Raw genomic sequence first — 22,044 nt, 5'->3', positions numbered from 1 at the left:
AAAAATATTTATCACAGAATACCATTAAGATCATAGATACTGAAATACAGAGAATAGTTCACAAGGGAAAAAAAGGATGTTTCAAACCTTAACTATTTTAAAAATCCAAACAGACCAAATTAATACAGTGGATTTTTTTTTTAATATACAATTTTATTTCTTTATTTATTTAGTGCAGCCACTCAAAGCAGCACTACAACATAACATGAAAAGTGACTGGTATATTCTTGGTCAAATAACAGGCTGAGTCTTACTGTCTTGCGCGTGGAGGAAGGCTGTCTCAGATTAAGTACACCTAAATAGAAAATTCTATGCAGAATTCCTTTTTTTTTTCTATACTTTGGGTTTTTTTCAGCCTGAGTAAGACTTTAGCTCCCCTTCAGTGATGAGACCTGGCACAAGTCACCATTGCAACCACTGCAGAGCTCAGTCTAGAGCATCCTGGGACAAGGAAGACTTGTGAAAAAAAAAAGCAGTACTGTTGTTATTTTATTGAATCAAGGGTAAAACCACTAAAAATTAGGATTGTTCTTATTTTCATCAGGTTAAATTGTCTCTCTTTTCTGAAGTTTCTCAAAAAGAAAACCCTGGTGTAGGGAATCATCATTTTCTATTGGGTGTCCTCATAAAGTAGTGATAGAGAGAAATTTAGAAAAAAAATCATCTTTACAACATGGCAGCATAACCACTCCCTGGCTACTTAGGGTGGAGAAGGAATGTAATTCACACAGACAACTGTAATAGTTCCACAAAGCCTGCTTTTCCTTATTTATAAACCCTCAGTAATGTATTGATGAATCTAAAATAATTACAAGATTTCTTAAGCATCTTCTCTCCCATCAGCAACAGGTAAGTGGACACAATGCCCCTTACTGCTACTTTATACTCTAGATAAGGGGATCATAAATTTCACATTGATTTTGCTTGGGTTTGTTGCAGGGTTTGTTGTTGTTTCTGTTTCTGGACTTGGATATAGCTTTGAGATAAAAACAGGTGCTGTGCCTAGTTCAAATCAGATAGGATGCCATCCATTTTTAGCCTAGCGGGCTATATTGCACAAGGTTTGTGCAATCACCCCGTGTCTCTGTCTGTGTTTGAAGTTCCAATGACTTTGGAGGAGTTACCCAGTTTCAGCTGAGTTTAAGAAATAATAGCATTTATAGAAATTCCATAAAAACTGATAACAAGGTAGAGCAGACACTAGGGATTGAACATTTAGGAGTTAGCAACTAGCAACTTTCTATCCAGCCAGTAATTTCCTACAAATTTCCACTTCTGAATCTGGCAGCCTGCATGTTGGTGCCAAAATGCTCTGCAGGAGAGGATGCTAGGTATATATGGTCATACAACAGAAAATATTATTATAATTCAGGTAAATAGTCAGCTAACTGAGGGGCAAATCCATAGGAAAATGGGCTTCATTAGCTTCAATGTTCAAAGAATTTTATATTATGTTATGTTATGTTATATACTATATCATATCATGTATATCACAGATATTATGTCACAGAATCTTACATTTCTGTAGGATTAAATAAATGTAGGCCATCTGAAGTTTCTTCAGATAACCAATGCTAGTGGATTGTTATTTATCATGGTGGGAAAAACAGAAGTAAATATAACTCTTTGCTGGCACTTGTAAGGTCTCCACCTCTTGCAGGTCCTCAAAGGAGGTGGGAGGCTGCACACTGGTATAACTGGCTGCTATAGGCATCACTAACTCCAGCTCTTTCAAGGACCTGACTCACATTTACATCCCAACCATAGAACTCAACTCAAAACCAGATTCATCGCTTGGATTTCTTTACTGATGTATTATCAGAAGTACAAACTGCACCTCTTTAGTGATCTATGAGGATTAAGAGCTCATACTATTTGCAGCTGTCCCATAACTCAGTCCAAAGGTGATGATCTCAGCTTCTGTCTTCACGTTATCCGAGTTTTGCCATTTCATACCCCTCCTACCAGTACTACCACCCCTCTACCATGCACTTCTGGACTTATTAATTTCTGTGTGTGCGTTTAAGCATGCAATCCTCAACCAGACATTATCTATTTGGTTCATGAACCAGCAGTATTGGCTGTTCTGCAGTCTGTACTTCCTTACTGTGAAATACCCTTTCCGTAATCACAGGAACTGTGTCTTCGTTACCTCAAGCTCAATAGACCATTTCAGTAACACTTTCAAGCACCTCAGTACTTATTTAAGCATTTCTAATGTGCTTCTAATGTGTACACCTTCTTATCACATATTTTTCATGGTTTTCAAGTCTGCACAGTGAGTATGACACTTTACCTTTATGATTGTTTATTTACCTTTATATGATTGTTTATTCTCAGTTTTCATTGTATTACTTTAGACTTCAGCAAAGTACTACTTTAGTATTACTTTAGACTCAGTGGTGAGTACAGGGGCAGAATAAACACGCCATTTCTGATACAAGCCAAGATGCCATTGGCCGCCTTGGCCACCTGGGCACACTGCTGGCTCGTGTTCAGTCAACCAACACCCCCAGGTCCTTCTCCTCCGTGCAGCTCTCCGGCCACTCTTCCCCCAGTCTGTAGCTACACAGGGTCGTTGTGCCCCAAGTGCAGGACCCGGCATTTGGCCTCGTTAAACCTCAGCCTGTTCAGATCCCTTTGCAGCGAGAAGGGGCAGAGGAACCCTTGACGACCCGCTCCGCGACCCCTTTTCCCCGCGGCGCCTTGCTCCTATCCCAACCCCAGACCGCGCCCCGCCCGGCTCTCACGCCTGGCCCCGCCCCCCCAGCGCCTGCGCGCGGCCCGGATCCGGGGTTAGCGCCGGGGCAGCCGCGGCGCTTCCGGACTGCGCGGGGCTCGGCAGGAGCGCGCGTCGCAGGTGGGCCGCGAGCGCGGGGCCGGTGGGGCTCTGTGCGGCCTCCCCCGAGCCCGCTGCGCCTCGGGCCGCGGCCGCCGGCTGGGAAATAGGCCCTGTTGGCCCCCCGGGTTGTTTGGTGGGGGAGGAAACGCTCAGAGGTGCTCGGCGGCGGTGTGCTTGGCCCTGCCGAGCAGGCGGTGCCCGGGAGGTGGGTCTCTAAAGGGGGTGAAACGACGGGACGGCGGGTTCGATGCCGAGTCATCGCCTCGTCCTGCGGCTTTCCCTGCTTTGGAGGAGCTCGTGGTGTTTGTGGTTGAGCCGCAGCTGGGCGGGCGGGAGGTGGTTGCGCCGAAGTCTTCTGCGTTGTTTATAATCTCAAGTTTGTTCTACGTTTGCCTATAAGGGGTAAGAATGACGCCCCAGTTCTTTCGAAAAGTAAAGCGATCTAATTTTACTCTATAAAGTTTCACGGAATATATATATATAAAGATACATATTATAAATATATAATATATATCTTATAAGAACCACCCTGACCCCCGAGTCCAGCACGTAACTCTGGATGTAATGGTTCTGTTTGCCTGAGGCATTGGGGTTTTTACTGTGTGCTATGGTGCTGCAGTGCCTTGGCAAGCTGACGGGCACAGACTTACAGAAAAGCTGCTTAGCACAACAGTTTTTAATTCATGGAATTGTCGAATAGTTTGGGTTGGAAGGGACCTTAAAGATCATCTAGTTCCAACCCCCCTGCCATGTACAGAGCATGAGTTCAACGGAACTCCAGGCAAATCGAAGGAGACTGGAGTGTATAAATCAGTGACAAGGGAGAGTATAGGTCAGAACTTAACTGTTGGGTGTTTTTGTGACTTTGGTGACAATACAGATGCAGTGCATATGAGGATGGTATGTCCTCAGAAATATTCCTGTTCTGCATATAAATGCTGGATAAAAAGGCAAAGTGTTCTTGAGTTTTGTCCAGTTGCACTAAGGGTCAGTGCTTGTTTGGGGGTGAAGGCGTGTTGGAGGAATGCATTTTACTTGAAGGTAGTTATCTGATTTCTGATTTGTGAACTAAAATCTGTCTCTCCTAAGTCTCTGGCAGTAGAACACCACTATGAAATTCTAGTTGTTGAAGCTCAGGTACGTTGGCGTTGGATGTCACATCTGCATTGGAATTTTAATTTGAATAAAGGGTGTGTTCTTAAAATGAGTTCCAGTCGTTCTTGCTTGCTGCATTTTGATTCATGTCACAGTGTAATCTGAGAGTGGGTGAACTCTTCGTTTTGGAAGATGCTAAAACTAAAAGATGCACTTCAATTCCGAGTTGGTGTTCAGCATAGACAAGACCCAGTATGAAATAAACACACAAACACTTGTGGATGTTGGATCCTCAATAACTGTTTATTTCTACAAAGATACTGATTGTTCTGTGTTTAGTTGTTAATGTAGACATAGCCTAAGTCTACCATAGGTAGAGCAGGTAACTTGAATACAGGTGTAGCACGACAGCTCCAGGGATTAATCCCCAAGCTTTCCGACGTATAGCTGTGACAGCTATTGCCTAAGATGTGAGACTCAAGTTTCATTGCTTAAAGGCTGTAGGTCAGCTACAAGGAGAACAGTGAGCAAAAAACAACCCCAAATGGAACAATTAGCAACAGCTTTTTCAGGAAGTTTTTTCAGTATTTCTAATTTTCAATTCAACAATTTCCATTAATGAATGGTTCACAGACTTGGAATGTTTTTAAAATGCTGTAGCAACAAAAGGATAAGTAGCTTTTCTTCTTGTAAGTCTTTAATGAATTAAATTAATAAAATAATGCTGTGTAAGCATTAAAACAAAAACAGTAACTGGGACGTGCTGGCGTTTTTTAAATTACTTTCCCCTCGTACATTCATCTAGCCTTTGTGGCAATATACTGAATTAATTTTGTGCCTATGGTGCTAATGCCATATTGCAGATCTTTCTGTTCTGTCTTGAGTGGTTGTTTGTTGTGCTCTCTTAGTTTTCCTTTTAGGCTTCTTTTCTGGATGAACCAGTGTGATAATTACTAGCAGCTGATTAAAAAATGCCACTTACAATAGAAAAAACTGAAGTTTTGCATACTCTTTTTAAGTCATCCAGTTCCCCAAGACACTGGTTAATTGAGTGGATGGTGTCTCTGTGTTGTAAGTAACTAAAACAGCTTATGGGTGTAAACTGATTGATTGATTTCTGCTGTACAAATTATATTTTTTTAACTTGGATGTTGTTTTCCACTTTTGCAAGTTAGGAGGTTTTCCACTTGCATCACTTCATTGCAATCATTACAGTTTCCAGTGTTCTGTGTTTCAGGTAGCTTCAGTGTCGTGGCTGAAAATCTGCAGTAATGAGAACATTTTAAAAGTTTCATAGGTAGCAAAAATGCTTTTGTGATTAATACTTTTCTTTTTAACTAGTCTTTCTAAACATATATTGGCAGCAGCTGTTAAAGTAACTCCCATTTTCCGCTTGACTTTCCTGTGAATCAGCCCTCTTTTGGGTTAAAGGGAATCATCAAATTAACCATGAGTTATACATTTCTGGCTTGGAAACTAGTAGCTGATCCTATATTCTCAAACCAAGTCCATCTCAAAAGCTTATTACAATTGGCTCTGTAGCATATATAGCATCCACTGAAAATCACAAATGTGCTTTCTAGAGTACGTCTTGATTTTTGTTTGGTTTTTTTTTTTTTTAATATAAAGATCACTGTGTTGTGGAAAGTATTTACGATAATAATCTTTTGAAAACCACAACTAGACTGTTGCAACCTTTTTGCAGCAGTTGTACTGTTCTAACTCAAAAGCCTCTCATCCATCCACCTTCTACTTGTGTATGTTGGAGGATCTGCACAGAGCTCCCAGTTCAGGTTCTTATAGCTTGGGATCGGCTCCAACTTGACAGAACCTCAGTGCTTTGCAGGTCTTAAGGGATCTGAACAGAGGGCAACAGGGCCCTTGTCTGAGTAATGACTTTAGACTTAAGAGTTACCTGTTGTGGAGGAATAAATTCAAGTCATGTTTGAATTGTTCTCCCTGAAAACCTCTGGCTTTTATTTTAGACATGGGAAAATCACTTTCTCACCTGCCTATACACACGTACAAGGAAGATGGTTATAATGGAGGCACAGCGTCTGATAACATGAGGAGTGGGTTGGTTCAGTCGGAAGCACACAATGAAGATGGGCGATCTGGAGATGTATCACAGTTTCCCTATGTGGAATTTACAGGAAGAGACAGTGTCACCTGCCCAACTTGCCAGGGAACAGGAAGAATTCCACGAGGTAAGTTTTCTTTTTTTTTATCCTGAAGATTATCTCATAACCACGTGCACTTGTAACTATAGTAATCTGTAACAAATGGCTGTCCAGATGACATTTTTTTCATCTTGACTTTTTATCAGTCAGCATTTGTTACAGTTATACTGAATGTATGAAACAAATTGAGTCAGTTTTGGCTGTTACCGGTTGGTTCTTCCCTTGTCTGCTTCTCAGCTTAAAATTCATACATAAATCTAGTTCTTGCAGGTTGAATTTCCAGGCCTTTATTTTTTGCGATTTTTTTTAGCCTACCTATTTTAAACTATTTGAAACAATATATAACTTTGCAAAAATAACTGCAAAATTGGAGAGTGAAAATTAGAACTGTGCTACAACAACTTTTCCCTGATCAATTTTAGTGAATTTTAGTGCTGCCAGTGCCCCTTTATTTCCTTTACCCTCCCTTTGTCCCGTCTGTTCCTGCTAGATAGAGGGGCCTAGCTGAGAGCTGAAAATGTGTAGGATCTGTGGCTACCCTGGGAAGGTGTAGGCTGCACAGCATTAGTCTTCATGCCTAACAGTTTTCTTCGCTTGCTGTCCTCATCATTTGCTTTTCTTTCTAATATGAAAATCTGCTTTATTAAAGTTCTCTCCTATACAATAAGCCACCTGAAGGAGCTTTTTTTAGTGGGAGACCTTTGAAAGGAGGATGCAGGACGTCTGAAACTTCTCAGAAGGAGAGAGCAGCAAATGCAGTGTGACAGAGTACAGCCTTCTGCTTCAGCTGTAAGATCTTCCCTTTGATGAGGGTGGAGGAACCGATGAGAAGGTTTCATATTTGGGACTGCTTTGCTTTTGCTGGAGCTCTTATCCAAAATAGATTATTTAGTGTTAAAGCTCTTAGAACTGTTTTAGATCAGCAACTTGGGGAAAAATGATGTCTGTGTTGTACTGGCCTTCTACGTGTGGGTCTGTCAGATTAGGTTCTGGTATAGCTTACGAATACTTCTCACGTGTGAATAAGTGGCAGGAGGCACAGGATGTCTAAATGGCTGCAAATACTGTAAGAGATCTGTTTTAGCTGTTAAACTTTATCCTGTGATGTATCCTTTGAGTACCTCTGAATTCAACAAATTTGAAGAGTGGGAAAGCTATGCAGCTAAGAATTATTTTAATTGAAGGACTATAGAGAAGAAAGTTTGTTGTGTTACCTTGCTAACTTGAAATACTTGAAAATATCAATAGCAAATTTTACTCAGAATAGTGCTAGCTAAAATGCAGTAAGAGGAGGATTCCTGTGTTCAAAAACTTACTACTTTGTAGGATTCTTGGATTTAATACTTGCGTTAATTAAGTTGCATTTGTTTAGTAACCATTTTGCAGTAACTATTAAATATACATGTCCATACATTCTAATGAAATAATGTGATTAAAGGTGGAACTTTAAATGAGTTATTAGAATACATAGGGCTGTCTTTTTATTGTTCCTTTACTTTAGAAAAAAATTGTGTCTAGGTTTTTTTGAGGGGAGAGGGCAAGAATTAAGTGTTGACGGAATCAGTGCATGACTAGTAGGGAAGACTGTTAACACATGATATGCCTAAACTGTATAGTAAACACATGAATTTTTTTTTTTGTTATTTGAACATCTTTAGCTTTTCAGTATGATAAAGTATGAAAATAAGACTGCTGTTTTGTTCGAAGGTTGAAGATGATTCGTTGAAACTGAGATGAAAATCTGTTTTAAATTGGTAGAGGTTTTTTAAAAGGTTGATGTTACATACTACAACCTGCCTAGGGAGCACGCTTTGCTCGGCTTAGTGATTCAGCATGGAATCACTTCTAAATGGTTGATCAGCTAAGTAATAATGCTGGTCAAACTCTGCATTTGGCTTAAAAAATGCAAATGTGACTTGTTCTTGAGGCCTTGCTGACCTCAGATGGATGAATCTTAATTCTGTTTTCTTGTACAGTTAATATCAAAAGCTGTACAGGCATAGGTAGCTCTTTATTTTCAACATTAAGTGTTGAAAATATACATCTCATTTGTGCCTCTGTTTTTTATTTCTACTGTTAAGATTCCCCCTTTAAAAAGTGCTTTGTATTGAAGTAACTTAGTGCTTGGAGACATTCCAGTAGATGATTTTTTTGACTTCCAGGGTGCTGCAGCTCAGTCCCATGAGAAATGGTTGTATATACCAGTAATTTCCACAGTGCAATACATGTATAACCTGTGTTGCCATAGCCACCCAAATTGATATGTTTGGGGATTTTTTTAAACAAACCCAACTTTTGCTTTCCGGAAGAGTATGTGTAGGATACCTTCTGGATCGGTTCTTACTCCCTGAGCTTCTGAATGTCCTATGACTTCATATTGTCTGGCATAGAGAGCTGGAACCCGTTAGTTGCCTCTGTTGCCAGAGGCATGCTGCCTCCTGTGCATGTATGCCACTGAGAGGCAGAATTTGTTGCTGTTTTGGTCTTTGTGGACTTGGTGTTTTTTAACTCGGAACTGTGTAGGCTTTACTTTGTTTCAGAAAGCCACGTAAGCTACAGTAATATTCCACTTGGGTCCTAATCTGGAATTTAAATGTTTATCTTGAGTGTTTATTCTTCAGTGCCATTAAGTTATAATGGGCACTCTTGAAGTAACTGCAACAAAACTTATTTCTTGTTCATTTAAGTTCTGAAAGTGTGTTTTTTTGTTTCCAGGGCAGGAAAATCAGCTGGTAGCATTAATTCCATATAGTGACCAGAGACTGAGGCCAAGAAGAACGTAAGTTAGTAGTTAGTTGTGACACATCAATCTGCAGTTAATTTTCCTCTTATAGTTAAAATTCAGCAATTTAAAGGAGATTATGTTAAGAAGAATCAAGTGAAAATCAGTGGAACATTTTCTTGCATTCAGTGTTGAAAGACCCTGCTCATAAGCAGTATCAGTATAGTCCCATCACAGTATGTCTTACAGAACTAAGTAATACCTACATGAAGAGATCATAGAGCATTTATCTGAATATCTACAATACCAGTCTCTGTAGCATCTTAATTGATCTAATCAGATAAATCTTCATTGTTAAAGTCTGAATGAGGTGATTTTTTGGGGGGGGGCCACTACTACAAAATAAGTTGCTTAGAAATTAATTTGTAAAGCTCTGTGCAGCTAGCAAAATCATCAAATTCGTCATTCTGGTATAGCATAATTATAGTTTAATACTTTCTCTGAAACTCTCTTATAACAAAGAATCCTATGTAAGGCTAGCTCTTTGTTCTCCCTCTGGATGTGTTGTGCAAGAGTTCCACAGAATGACAAAAGTTCTGCTCTAAATAAAATTTAAGAGGAAGTGCTTAAGTTTCAAGGCAGATAAATATTTACTACTTCCATTTTCCTTTTAGTTATAGATGTTGGGTTAACCACTTCTTGTTTACTGATGTAGATGCAAAAGTTACGTCTCTATTTGAGACATAGACATGAAGTGCAGCATGGTTTGTTTTTTGTTTGGTTTATTTCCTCTTGGAAACTGATGCAAGCTAGAAATAGACTGAACTAGTTGTATTGTCTTGTCATGCCCCTTATAACTTAAAATAACTGCTGCTGTTGTTTAACATGCTTTTGACTCTGAAATTTTTTTTTTTTGGTTGTTTTTTTTTGTTCCTCCAGAAAGCTCTACGTGGCTGCTTCTGTAACTGTATGTTTACTGCTTTCTGGACTGGCTGTATTCTTCTTGTTTCCTCGCTCAATTGACGTTGAATACATTGGTGTGAAGTCAGTATATGTCTCTTACGAAGAGGGCAGACATGTAATATATCTAAATATTACAGTAAGTCTGGCTATCTGGATGTTTGTAATGGATAAATCCAACAAAGTGGCACTACTGTGCCACTTTAAAATGCATAGAAATTGTGGTCTAGTTGATAAGCTTAGTGGCTTAAGAAGTACAAGCGGATGAAATGACCATTTTGAAAAATGTCACGGGACCTGCTGAGGCTGGTTACTGTAGCTATAGCTAACAGAGATGTAGTTGCATGCTACCATTGTGCCTTCAAACTTCATGGGAACAACGACTTCGGAGTTCTCCGCATTATTTTTGGAGTATGAACGAAATGTAGTGTGTGTATAGTAAGAATGTTATTAATTGCCGTCCTGGTTTTATGCATCTGTTAAAATGGTTTTGAGGGAGAGTTCTTTCCACGTACTTCTTGACCTCTTGGTAGTGCAGTCAATACAGAACTGCCTAAAGACTTTTAGTGGAGTTACTTATTTTAAATAAAGCAAAGCAGCCAAGGGAGGAAAAGGTCCTGTAATGGCTAAATTTCCTGGAAGGAATAACTGAGGATAGGAAGAAGTGCAGTATTTGCAGAGAAGGGTGGTCACTAAGGAAATTGTGTAGAAGTTTGTGCTGATTAATATATTCACAAAGAACTGAGAAAGGGTTTAAGTACTACCTTACACCCCTAGAAGGAAAATATACTTGCATAATTTCAGGTGTGACTGTCATAGACACAAGTTTCAAAATATGTGTTCATCAGATACACAGAATAGATGGCTCTTAGCGTTTTGTGTTTTGTTTGTTTTTTTTTTTTCAGAGCACATTAAATATAACGAACAACAACTATTATTCTGTTGAAGTGGCAAATATCACAGCCCAAGTTCAGTTTTCAAAAACAGTTATTGGCAAAGCACGACTAAACAACATCACGACCATTAGTCCTCTGGATATGAAACAGGTAAATACAATATTCAGTGTTGAATAGATGTTAATTTTCATATGTAAATCTACTCATTTGTGTCTTCATTGGGTTTTGTTTGTTTTTTTCAGATTGACTATATGGTGCCCACAGTCATGAGCTACATGTAGTAAGTGCACTAACCTCTAAATATCACGTGGCTCTTATTAAAAATTACCGTTGTGCTCAAACTGAATTTTTTCACAGTTAGCGGAAATGTATTTGTGGAGATGTTGTGGCATTTTCTTTGTGGGAGTTTACTAGTGCTGAAAAATATCAAACCATGTTTTTTTCAGTAGTTTCATGTAGTAGCTTGCTGTACCAGCTTCTCAACACTTTGAATGGTATCTCTATCCCAGTGTTTCGGGCCTTGGCAATAGCTAGGACTCGCCACTTTGAGAGGTGGAAGTGCAGGTGTGTTCCCCTAAAAAGTTCTTTAACTTTCCCATTAATTTATCTGGCAGTAGAGAGAATTTGTACTCAATTCTATTCAAATTAGAAGCTAATTTCTATTTTTTTTTCTTCAGACCATGTATTAATAATACGAAGCAGTGTTTTCAGCCTGTCTTTAAAGCAATTTTATGCATAGCTTCTGAAAGTTAAAGTGACCAACAGACTATTAGCTCAGTATATCTTGGTAACAAACCCAAATGTTAATTTTCTTAGACTGAAATGCATACTGAACAGAAAGTTACCTATTGCGACTTCAGGCCTGTGTGCAGTTTCAGTGGATGCCAGTCCCTTTGGGGTAGGAGGGAAACTTAGAGCTTTTAAGTGTTGGAATAAATGGAAGCAGGTATGAACTAATATACTGGTTACTAACTTTAAATAAGCAGAAAGCGTGTAAACACTAAATGCTGTGCATCTGCTCACTCTTTTGGTGTATGATCAATAAGTAAATGTGGCTTTTGTAGACCTCGTTTTAATGCCTACCTAGTCATGCTTTTGGTGAAATGATGCCTTGAAACTTCTTTCATGGTCAGTAGTGTGGCCTTAATTTCAGTGAAGTTGTTGAGAGTCTGTTCTCAAGAATAGCAGCAACTGTTACCTGCAAGCTGGTGGCTAACCTTAGTAAAGCTTGGATGACTTTGGATGCATAGAGAGATATGGACACGGAAAAGCTGCGTCTGAATGGATTTCAGGCGCTTGTGCTAGATAGCTGAAGCCTTGGCAACAGTGTGGAACAATGATGCACTTGGTGGTCCAGCTCAGAGATGGATTGAGTGGTCTAGAAATGGGGGCAGAGAAACTGTCATGTGACAGTGCCAGGAGTCTCTAATGTAGATTTGCCCTTCTTGGGGACAGTAAGTTTGTGAACATTACTGGAAGAACAGGCTGGCAGGTGATTTGTAGGCATGTGAAAATAGTGGTTGCTTCAGCACAGTGATGCAAAGTATGGGCTATAACTGGTAATAAGAAACCCATAAGTTTGTATCAGTTAAGGATCTGAGTTCTTGTAGAGGTGGCTGCAGCAAGGTACTAGTGCTTGTGAGTAACATTCACTGGCTTTTTTGTGATGTGTTTAAAATGTACTAAACTGAATTTGAGCTACAAACAAAAGTTGTTCACTTTCTCTAGATTTTCTGTATGCTACACAGTTGGTATTAATTGACCTTCCTGACCCGTTGACAGTTGTTGATGGGTTCCTTTTTGTGAGTCTTGAGAACCTGGGATTGCTGTAGGGAGTAACCCTGGAGACAGCAAGTAAGCTTCCTTAGTTTGAACACACAGCCACTTCAGCTGGTCTTAGTGAGGTTTTGTATTTGTTACTGTGTTTGTCTTTTTTTCTCCACACAGATACTTAAATTTGCAATGAAGGCCTTGTAGTACAGATAGTGTTGGGGGTTGTGCAGTGGATCATATTTCAGTGTTTCTCCACCTAATCATATGAGGTCTTGTGTTAGTTTTAACTAGCTAGTTGTTTGGATCCTGGAGAGTATGTGTTCTGTAAAATCAGCTGAGGTTAAATATGGGAGATCTTGGATTTAGCAGACCTGTATGATGAAATCAGCGTCATACGAGGCATTTCCACACATTTATTTTAGAGAGCTGACTCAATGTGACGTTCACCCTCGGCATAGCTTCCTATCTACACTTTTGTGCTGTGGTTTTTTGTTTGGGTTTTTTTTGTGGGGTTTTGTTCAGTTGATCTATTTTCTTAAAACAATTTATTTCCAGATAATCTAGACTTAAAAAAACCAGTATATTAAAGCTCTGGATTGTCAGGCAGGATGCACTGGTAGGTACTGAGCTGGCTTTATATTATGTTACAGGTTGTCTATACTTTGCATTAGAAAACTACATTCACTGAGAATATCTGGCATTAGTCTAACTAAATCCTGTTTTGAGTGAAGCAGGAAAACATGAAAATATTCATTTCTACAGATACCAATATCAAACAGCTTCTAATGCCAAACTGTTTTATTTGTATGTTCATATAACTTGGATCACCTGTGTTCATTCAGGGTTTAATACTTCATTATAAGTTTGGTGCTAGGGAAAAGAATGACAATAGCATGCCATGACTGCTCTGTAGTCTAATTGCACTGATCACATGCCTTCCATTCCAGAGCTGATAAATGTGTGACCAAGAGCAGTTGATTTCAAGAGGGGAGTTGAAAAAGTTTACACTTACGTAGTTCTCAGGGTAACTGGTATGTAGGTGCATGTAGCAGATGTAAGTCTGAAAAAAGTAGTTCACAAGAAAACAATGACTCTCACTTCAAAATCTCTGCAGATTGCTTAGATAATACCAAAGTGGATTGAGTAGGAAAAAAAATAAAGACTTTCCTAAGTTCTTGATAATTCTTGAGCCAGAATAGCATAGCAAGCTTTTGAGACTTTTCTTGCATAGAAAATGCTGCTTTAACATGAAAAGATGCTGAAGTTGGCATAAAGTTTATCTCTTGCTGTCAACTTTCCTTTCTACGTATGAATTTCACATGATGTAAAATTGCAGCAAATTATATATATCTTTTCATAGTAGAAGTCTTCATTGGTGACAAGGTAATACTAAAATGCTTAAATGTAATGGTTCTGGTTAGCTTTGGTTATTTTCTGAAAGATGGAGTGAACACTTGCCACAGGACGCTTCTGTTGGCAGGCTTTACATGTAAGCAAGCACATGTGAATATAGTTCATGGTGAAAGCAAGACTATGTATAAAAGAGTAGACTTAGGTGAGTATACAGACACTGGCAGTGTTTCCAAGAAGTTTTCATTGTCATTACTAGCAACTCTGTCTCTATACAGATAGCAGAATTTCCACTTGATGCAACAATTCTTGCCTTTTAAATAGTTACTTGTGAAAACTCAATGCAAATCTAATAATTGATTTTCTTTTTTGCAGTGACTTCTGTACTTTAGAGTCCATCAAAGTGCATAACATAGTGGTGATGATGCAGTAAGTATGGAAACTTCCTGTTTGTTGGAAACAACCCTAAAAGCCATGTAATTCTTATTGAAATACTGCTCAGAAAAAATACTGTCACGGTTTAGCCCCAGCCCAGCCAATTTCAGCAGCTAAGACCAAGCAGTTGGGCTCCCAATTCCTTTCTGCCCACCCCCAGGAAAAGAGGATAGAGAAATGAGAGGGGAAAAAGACTTGTGGGTTGGAAACGAAACTAAAACATCTTTAATAAAATAGTAATAATAATGACAATAATAAGAAAATAATAAAATACATACAAATATATGAAATCGTGCCCCACCTCTCTATGACTATACATCACCACAAATGCTGCAGAGCAAGTCAGAGAAGGAGTCAGCAGCATGAGGGGGCTGGACACAGGAACTGGATTCGGGAATGCACAGATCTGGTATAAGGGCCAAACTGACAGACGAGGTCCTCACGGGATGTTGACCATCACAGAAGAAAGCAAGACCTTCATGATCTCTCTGTTTTATAGAGAGTATGATGTATATAGGATGGAATATTCTGTTGGTCAGTTGAGGGTCACCTGTCCTGTTCACACCTCCCTGCATGTGTGAGCTTTTTCACCTCTTCGAGAGTACTCCACCAGCTTGAAGATGGCCTTGGTTTCTAGAAATAAGTATAAGCAATGGTCTTTCTGCATACCAGCACCCCTTGTTATCACTTCGAGAGAGAAACAGTGTCTGAAAAACATGCAGTCACCTTTCATCTAAGTAACTTCATTTTCTGAGACTCATATGAAGCTATAAAACTGTTCCTATTTTAACTCGAACTAGAACAAATACTTAATCTTGGGGCTGTGTATCATAGATAAAATGAAATATGCTTGCTTTCTATTGTAGCACTTCATAATTCTTGAAACTGAACTGTCTTTCTTAGCAGGTTTTGGTAGCATGAGGACACTTGAATAGACAGAACTGTTATTACTGTATCTGCTCTGCGGTTGGCTTGTAGCCACATAGCTACAGGTCTCAAATATTTTGAAATAAGTTTGTGTATGAGCTACTGTTCAAAACTTGCCAAGATCTTTGTGATCTTGAAGCAGTTACAGGCAGTTACTCTGCCGGAGTCTGCTTATCATGACTGTTTGCGTAAATAGCAGCATGGTGGGGCCCTCTATTTTTTTTTTTTCTTGCGTGGGGATGTGTAGACCAACTGTGGCTGTAACTTCCCTAATCATTTGCTTTCTCCTTGCAAAACAAGGTATTATTGAGTAAACCTCAGTTTTACACTCTTCTTTAGATAAAAAGTCAGTGCTCAGAGAACCAAATGTCTTTCACAGAGAAAATCCGTAATGCAAAACTAGTATTGTTTTTAACTTTATTTAAAACTTATTTTGTTCCAAAACTTTTTCCTCAAATATCTAGTAATGTAAAAACACTCATCTTTAAAATAGGAAACTCAAGCCTCTAACAAAACAGTTTTCTTCTGTTTTGTCTTTTCAAGAGTTACAGTGACAGCCTCTTACTTCGGCCACTCTGAGCAAATATCCCAGGAGAGATACCAGTATGTGGACTGTGGAGGAAATACAACCTACCAGCTGGGCCAGTCAGAATATTTAAATGTACTTCAGCCTCCACAATAAAAGAACTTGTGGGTTAGTGTGGAATGATTGCTATTGATGTTTGCTGAGATCCTTTGAATTGGACTGGTACTGTGTGAAGGGGAGACTACGTGCACGTGAAGCATAGCGAACATGGTGACCTGTTCACTTTAGATGCCAAGAGGGAAAAGGTGCAAAATGTATATAGATGCACTTGTTAAATGTTGTGTTTTCCCCTTCTGTTTGCTTTCTATTACTGTAAGCACTTCTGTCAGATTGTATGGTGGGAGGGCGAGAGGAAATATCAGATTCTTGAACTAAATTGGGACCTTTCCTTGCAGTGTGATGCATCAACTTAGAGTATGTCTGTGTTGAGGTGAAATGTGTCACTAATGAGCATTGTAGAAAAGCTCACATTCATACAGTTTGAGTTTATATTTCAGTTGTTGATAATCAACTATTGAAACTGGCAGTCTTACTACTTTAATAACAATATTACTTTGAGGTATCTGAATGTTACACTTCTCTTAGTAACCCAGTGGCAATAGTTCTTTATTTTTGGGATTCTACTTTTCATTAGCTATACATGATTAGAGGTGACATGCAGTCTGTTAAAGCCGGGAAAGGTTTCTTGGGTGACACTACACTTGAATGTGCAACTTCTAGAAGCCGGCATATTTTCATTCAGATTGTCTCCTGCTGCCTCTGGGATGCAAAAAGGAGAATGTATGTTGTTAGAGTCAAAATTTGGTCTAAAAATAACCCCTAGAATTATTACTGACAAAGGGAAAATTCAGGACTATAATATGAATGGATAAAGACTTTTAACACTGTCTTTCTTCTATGTTTTTAGTCAACTTTTGAGTACCACTATTGAATCAAGATTGTGCAGTTTGAACTAGGTGGGAAACTGTTGGAGCATGGGTTTGGGCGGCTTGATGTAGATTTTCATAATTTTTTATTGTTTTAATGTAATGTGTATCTAAGCTACTTGTAAGTGTTCACATGTTGGGGTGTATATATTTAGTGTACTGGCTCAGTAAGCAATGCAGTAGTTACCTGAATCTCCAGAGCGCTCACAGTTCATGTCAAAGTTAGGTAAGGGAGAATAAAGTAGTTCTTTCTATAAGAGTAAACGCTAATGTAATCATAAGACTGGTTTATAAGAAAGCTTTTAAACAGTTTGAGTAGGATAGTTTGCACATTGAGAATTCCCAGGATTATTATCAAACATGGTGACTGTGAATTTTGGGTTCAGAGTCCCTTAACTTCTGAAGACTGACTGTTCTAAGGGTTAGGTACGAAACCTTTTAATTAACTGAGTCAGAATTGTTTTATTTCTGAATTAGATAAGATACAGCTCTAATACGGTACTATTGAAACTGTTGCATTGTAATGAATAATAAACTTTTTAAAATAGATGTTGCAGTTTCTGTGCTGCTCATCTCCTCAAAATAAGCTATATAAAATGAATTAGCGATAAACACTATGGAAAAAGGCTTCTGAGTAACTTCTTGCAACTAACAGTCTCTAAAGCTCCAGTACTTTAGTGAAGGTACATGTCTGTACTACTCTTCTTTATTGGCCTTCCTTAAGCGGACCTAACTGTGTGGGTGGGGGAAAGAATATTGATGATTCAAAAGAAATTAAGTAACTGTACGAAAATCCCTCTCTGTTTGAATTGCTATGAGCGCTTTTTCTGAATGTCTGTGAAAAATTTTGGAACCGAAGTTGTTGGTCTCATATAACAGTTACTAAGATGAATATGTTGGCTTTTGGCATTGGAGAACTTCTGGAACTGGAATAGTCAACTCTGAGAGCTTACTGTACTTATGTTCTGAAAATTGTTTTTGAATCTAGGCATTTAAAGTAAACATTCTTTATTATGGATTAATCATAAGGGAAACTAGTTCACAATTGACTCTATAATCTTCCTACATAAAGTTCAGTCCTGTGGCTGATAAAATGCATGCAGAATCTTGTCTGAGACTGAAAAGATACAGGTGATAGATAACTAAAGACCAGGATAGTGGGGAGCTGGCTAGAAGCAGAGGGGTAAACTCTTCTACATTATCCTTCGTAGCAGGATTTGCTTGTATTGGAGAGTAGGGAGAGAATTCTGGTTTAAATCATGTCAGATCTAAGTCAGCCAGCAAGCGATGCAGGTTTTTTCTTCTAGGCCTAAGTATTTACACCTAGAGTTGTTGGATTTGGGTTTTTTTTTGTGGGGGTTGTTCTTTGGACTGGTTTTTTTTTTTTTTTTTAGTAGCAAAAGAAGAAAACGCTTCAGGCAGATATTTATATGAAATTAAAACAATTTTTTCTCAAAGGATAAAATGTAATCTGAAATAACCAGTATGGCACAATGATAAAATTACTTGGTGACAGTAGCAGATGTGCTTTGAACAGCACGGCGGGGGAAGTTTACACTGTTAATGCAGTGGTGAAACTCAAACTGACCTTTGAAAGTTTGGCAGACATGCTGAGCAAATTGCGTACTTAGATCTGTGGATCTTGTGTGAAATGTTTGGTATTGGCTAATTTAAAATAAAGAATGGTGAGTGGAATTATTGTTTCTGTGTATGCGGCGGAAGGAGGAAGATACAGTTCTTAATGTCTGTCATCTGGGATATCTAATGGATGTAAATTTCAACAACATCAATTTGTAGTAGACTTACTGAATTACTAGAGTTCTCATGTTAAAAAATAAAGGATGGGGAAAAGATCTTATTGATCAGTCCTCAAATTGAGTGAGTTATGGGAGAATCCAAGGTTTAAGGTTCCTCAAATGCTCATATAGCCCTGTAAAACTGACAGCATATTACTAACCAAACAAGTACTTGAATTTAACTACTAATTTTAATATGGTATATCATCAGATAAGCAGGTAAGCATCTGTTTCAATTCTTAGATGTCATTTCTGTGGCTGAGCTTGGGAGCATCCTAAAGGAGGAAGAGAAGTCAGTATTAACTTGTATAGCTTGGTAAACAAGGTATGAGAATAGATCCAAGTGACAGTCTTGTAATTATTTCACATTTACTTTTTAATCTTGATTTTAAAGTTAAGAAGGCAAACCTTTCATCTCAATGTAAATCAATAAGTACAAATCCTGTCCAGAAGGTCAGCTTGAAGAGTCAATTTTTTTTCTGGTTTGTTTTCCTGTGTGTAAGGTGGTTTCTAAAGCATGAATTTCTTAACTGATTCATATTTACTTGTGACTTCCCCATAATCTTGGGTTATATACATACACATACTGGCACTGCAGTGTTGTCTTTCAAGGGATTTATTTCCAGTCTAATTCTTTGCTCTTGAATTCTTTTTATCAATTCCTTTACCAAAACCTGTTGCACTCTGAAATGGAAGCTCAGTTATTTCTTAACACAGTAGTGCAGATGTTGTACTTTAATGGCAGAATTGAAAAAAAACAAAACTTGATGTATTCTGTATAGAGTAACTTTAAAATTTCAAAATTGTAACTTGAGGTGAATTAGTGTGGAACACTTAAATGAGAAAAATGTTGGCTGTTTGGCCATGCTGAACTATAGAACAAAATTATTTTGCATTTTAAATATGACTCTTAAAAAATGAATGAATTAATAAAGCCACCAAAACCTTAAAGATCTAACCATCAAATATCCAGTTGGAAAGATTTAAAGGGAATCACTCTTACTGAAAGATGTAGTGCCTAACACTCTTGAATTCCTTGTGTGGGGAGACGCCTGTAGAAGCTCATTCATGATTTGTTTACTCATCTTGATATTTAGGGGATAGTTGCTTAATTCTTAATCTTTTGTGAAGACCAACATAAGTATCTTTTTCCTGTGTGGTATAGCTTTGAAGTTCTCAGTGCACTTCTGATGTGTGCATGACCGTGATATTAACATTGTGGTGTTTATATTTTGCAGTCTGCCTTGTATGGGCAGACTGAAGCAAATGCCTCAGTTCGCTTTGCTACAAATTGTCCTTGAAGTTTGGCAAGTGAGTAATTTTTTTTTCATAGCGGTACATTGTAAACGTTACTGGGCTTTTTAGTTTGTGGTGTATAAAGCCAGCCATATGAGCGCTTTAAGTGCTCGGACTGAATAGTCAGAGTCTTCAACCATCTGACTGAAGTTTTGTTCCCTCATGATGGAAAGGATGGTTCTATGAGTACTATGAGAGAGATTTCTACGTTCAGAAAGCATTAAAAGAAAAATAGTGGTATTTCTTACTCAGCATTTAAGGTTTCCTGGTTTGGGTGGTTTTTTTTTTTTGTGATGATGGTGATGGGGGCTTAGATTTGGTTTTGCTTTTCTTCCCACCTCAAATATGTAGCGGGACATGTATCTGTTCCCAGACAGTGTCTTCCAAAATGGGTGACTGGTTTCAGAGTTGGGCAAAGTTGGATGTGAAGCTTAACGTCAGTTGGGCTGGACTTAAGAATTAAGTAAGGCTAGCAGTAATACTTCAGAGAACTACGTTTTTTATTTACTAACAGAATGCCACAACCCTAGCAATGCTTCTGGGCTTACCATTACTTCTGAAAGGGAAGGGTAAGTAAGTCCATTACTGAAGTATGTTGGTTGTACTTACGTGTACTACTGCTAGCATCAAAACAATTGTTAGTGTTGGCCCTGATCATGCCAAAAGATCTAGATTGGTTTTTTGACTTTGCGGGGGGGAGGAATAAAACTCAAGCCAAAATCCAACTAATATATGTTGAAAATAGTAATTTGGGTATGGCAAACACATCAAGTGTTTGTCTACTTGAGAAGTCACCTTCCTATTTTACCTTTAGCTTGGGAATTCTGGTCATTACCATGGGATTAGTTGGCCATAGTTTGTTCTGCTGCCTTACAGCTTTTGCTGTCTAAACCTGCTCTCCAACCTTTAGGCAGGCCTGTTGGACAGGAACAGTTGTCTGCAAAGGATCTGTGCAATTGAGATTAGTGATGGACCCTACAGTGAACTGTGAGACTCTTTGGTGGCAGCAACATACTGATCTTCATACTGTCCTATTCCACAAACCATCAAAAGGGTCTTGCAGCCTGGATGCGTGTGTCTTTTGGATGCTGAAACTGCTTTTGTTTTGCATGGGCAGGGATATTTAGTGCCAGACATGTAAGCATGTTACGGTGCCTGAATATTTTGGGTCTGACTGTCGGTGATTTAGTTCTTTTGTTTATGGAAGCAAACTTAACCACTGTTAACATCCACTGTACAGAGTGTGCATATAATAGCTTGAAATATGTATAGGAATATTAATGAGTAACAACTATTTTTGTAACTTAAGAATTGTAAACTGTTGTTCTTGTAACTGTGTAGCAAACAATCTACCCACTTTAAGCATGATAAACACTATAGAAGTCAAGAGGTATTTGGGAATGACTTGTAGGTGAGAGAAGCTATCTTAATGTAAGTTAACTGGAATAAGGAATCTTGTTACTTAGAGGTTCAAAATCTGGAGTTAACTTCATTATGAATATATGTTTCTAGACAGGATTGTTTAACTCAAAGATATTAAATTTTCTATTTTAAAAAAAAACTTGGGTCATGTATCTCTTTTTCTTTTTTTAAACTGACTTTGTATTTTTCTCTTCTCCTTCCCTATCTCCCACAAATTTTCCCCCTATTTCTCCATATTTTTCCCAGAAGCTTTCATGTATTTTCAATGGTATGATTTCAGCTTTTGTAATGGTTGACATTCCATGACGTGAAAACTTCACTATCTGCTTTTTTTATACTATGTTGTATTGTGTTAAGTCTATAATAAACTGGAGTATCTGAAAACTAAGCACTACATGTGAATGAATTACTGTTGTCTGACTGGACTTCTAAAGTAGCTGAGCTAAAAACCTGGCTGTTGTGGTGGGATGACCCTAACCAGCAGGTGAGCCTGCACCCGGTAGCTCATGCACAATCCCCCCCTGGTGTGATGGTGGAGGGAATCAGAAGGGTAAGAGCAAGAAAGCTCATGGGTTAGGATAAAGACTTTTAACAATTTAATAGGAAAAGCCAACCTGTGTGCACAAGCAAAGCAAAATAAGGAATTTGTTTCCTACCAGTTGGCACGTGCTGAGCTTTTATTGCTGAGCATGATCCCATGTGGAATATCCATTCAGCTGGGGGCATCTGTTGTAGCTGTGTCCACTCCCACCTTCTTGATCACCCCCAGACTAGTCCCTGTAAGGTAGGGCAGAGTTAAGGAAAAGGAGGAAGAGGTGGCGGCAATGAAAAGTCTTTT

The 22,044-nt window shown here is 38.6% G+C and overlaps 1 protein-coding gene across 2 annotated transcripts; it reads left to right on the top strand.

Moving 5' to 3' along the window:
- The first annotated feature begins 2,767 nt into the window (after window positions 1–2,767).
- Window positions 2,768–21,596, top strand: TMEM106B (transmembrane protein 106B). 2 transcript variants are annotated; one of them, XM_054059436.1, is made up of 8 exons: window positions 2,768–2,860; window positions 5,923–6,144; window positions 8,833–8,896; window positions 9,779–9,938; window positions 10,705–10,845; window positions 10,938–10,975; window positions 14,194–14,247; window positions 15,724–21,596. In XM_054059436.1, exons 2-8 carry the CDS (start codon window positions 5,925–5,927, stop codon window positions 15,860–15,862), a joined length of 816 nt encoding a protein of 271 aa, XP_053915411.1. In that variant the 5' UTR covers window positions 2,768–2,860; window positions 5,923–5,924; the 3' UTR covers window positions 15,863–21,596. The 2 variants fall into 2 exon arrangements, with proteins under 2 accessions (XP_053915411.1, XP_053915410.1); XM_054059435.1 differs by lacking the exon at window positions 2,768–2,860 and adding an exon at window positions 2,879–3,047.
- The last annotated feature ends 448 nt before the right edge of the window (window positions 21,597–22,044 follow it).

This window comes from Cuculus canorus, chromosome 2 (assembly GCF_017976375.1).
Source record: "Cuculus canorus isolate bCucCan1 chromosome 2, bCucCan1.pri, whole genome shotgun sequence".
Taxonomy (NCBI): domain Eukaryota; kingdom Metazoa; phylum Chordata; class Aves; order Cuculiformes; family Cuculidae; genus Cuculus; species Cuculus canorus.
The sequence above is the reverse complement of the archived record's forward strand: the minus strand, read 5'-3'. Positions and strand labels throughout refer to the sequence as shown.

Bases quoted from the DNA above. Each gene is read 5' to 3' on its own strand.
- TMEM106B (XM_054059436.1), top strand. From the start codon at position 5,925: ATGGGAAAATCACTTTCTCACCTGCCTATACACACGTACAAGGAAGAT. The intron at 9,939-10,704 runs GTAAGTCTGGCT...TTTTTTTTTCAG, and splicing joins TAATATATCTAAATATTACA to AGCACATTAAATATAACGAA. The intron at 10,846-10,937 runs GTAAATACAATA...TGTTTTTTTCAG, and splicing joins GTCCTCTGGATATGAAACAG to ATTGACTATATGGTGCCCAC.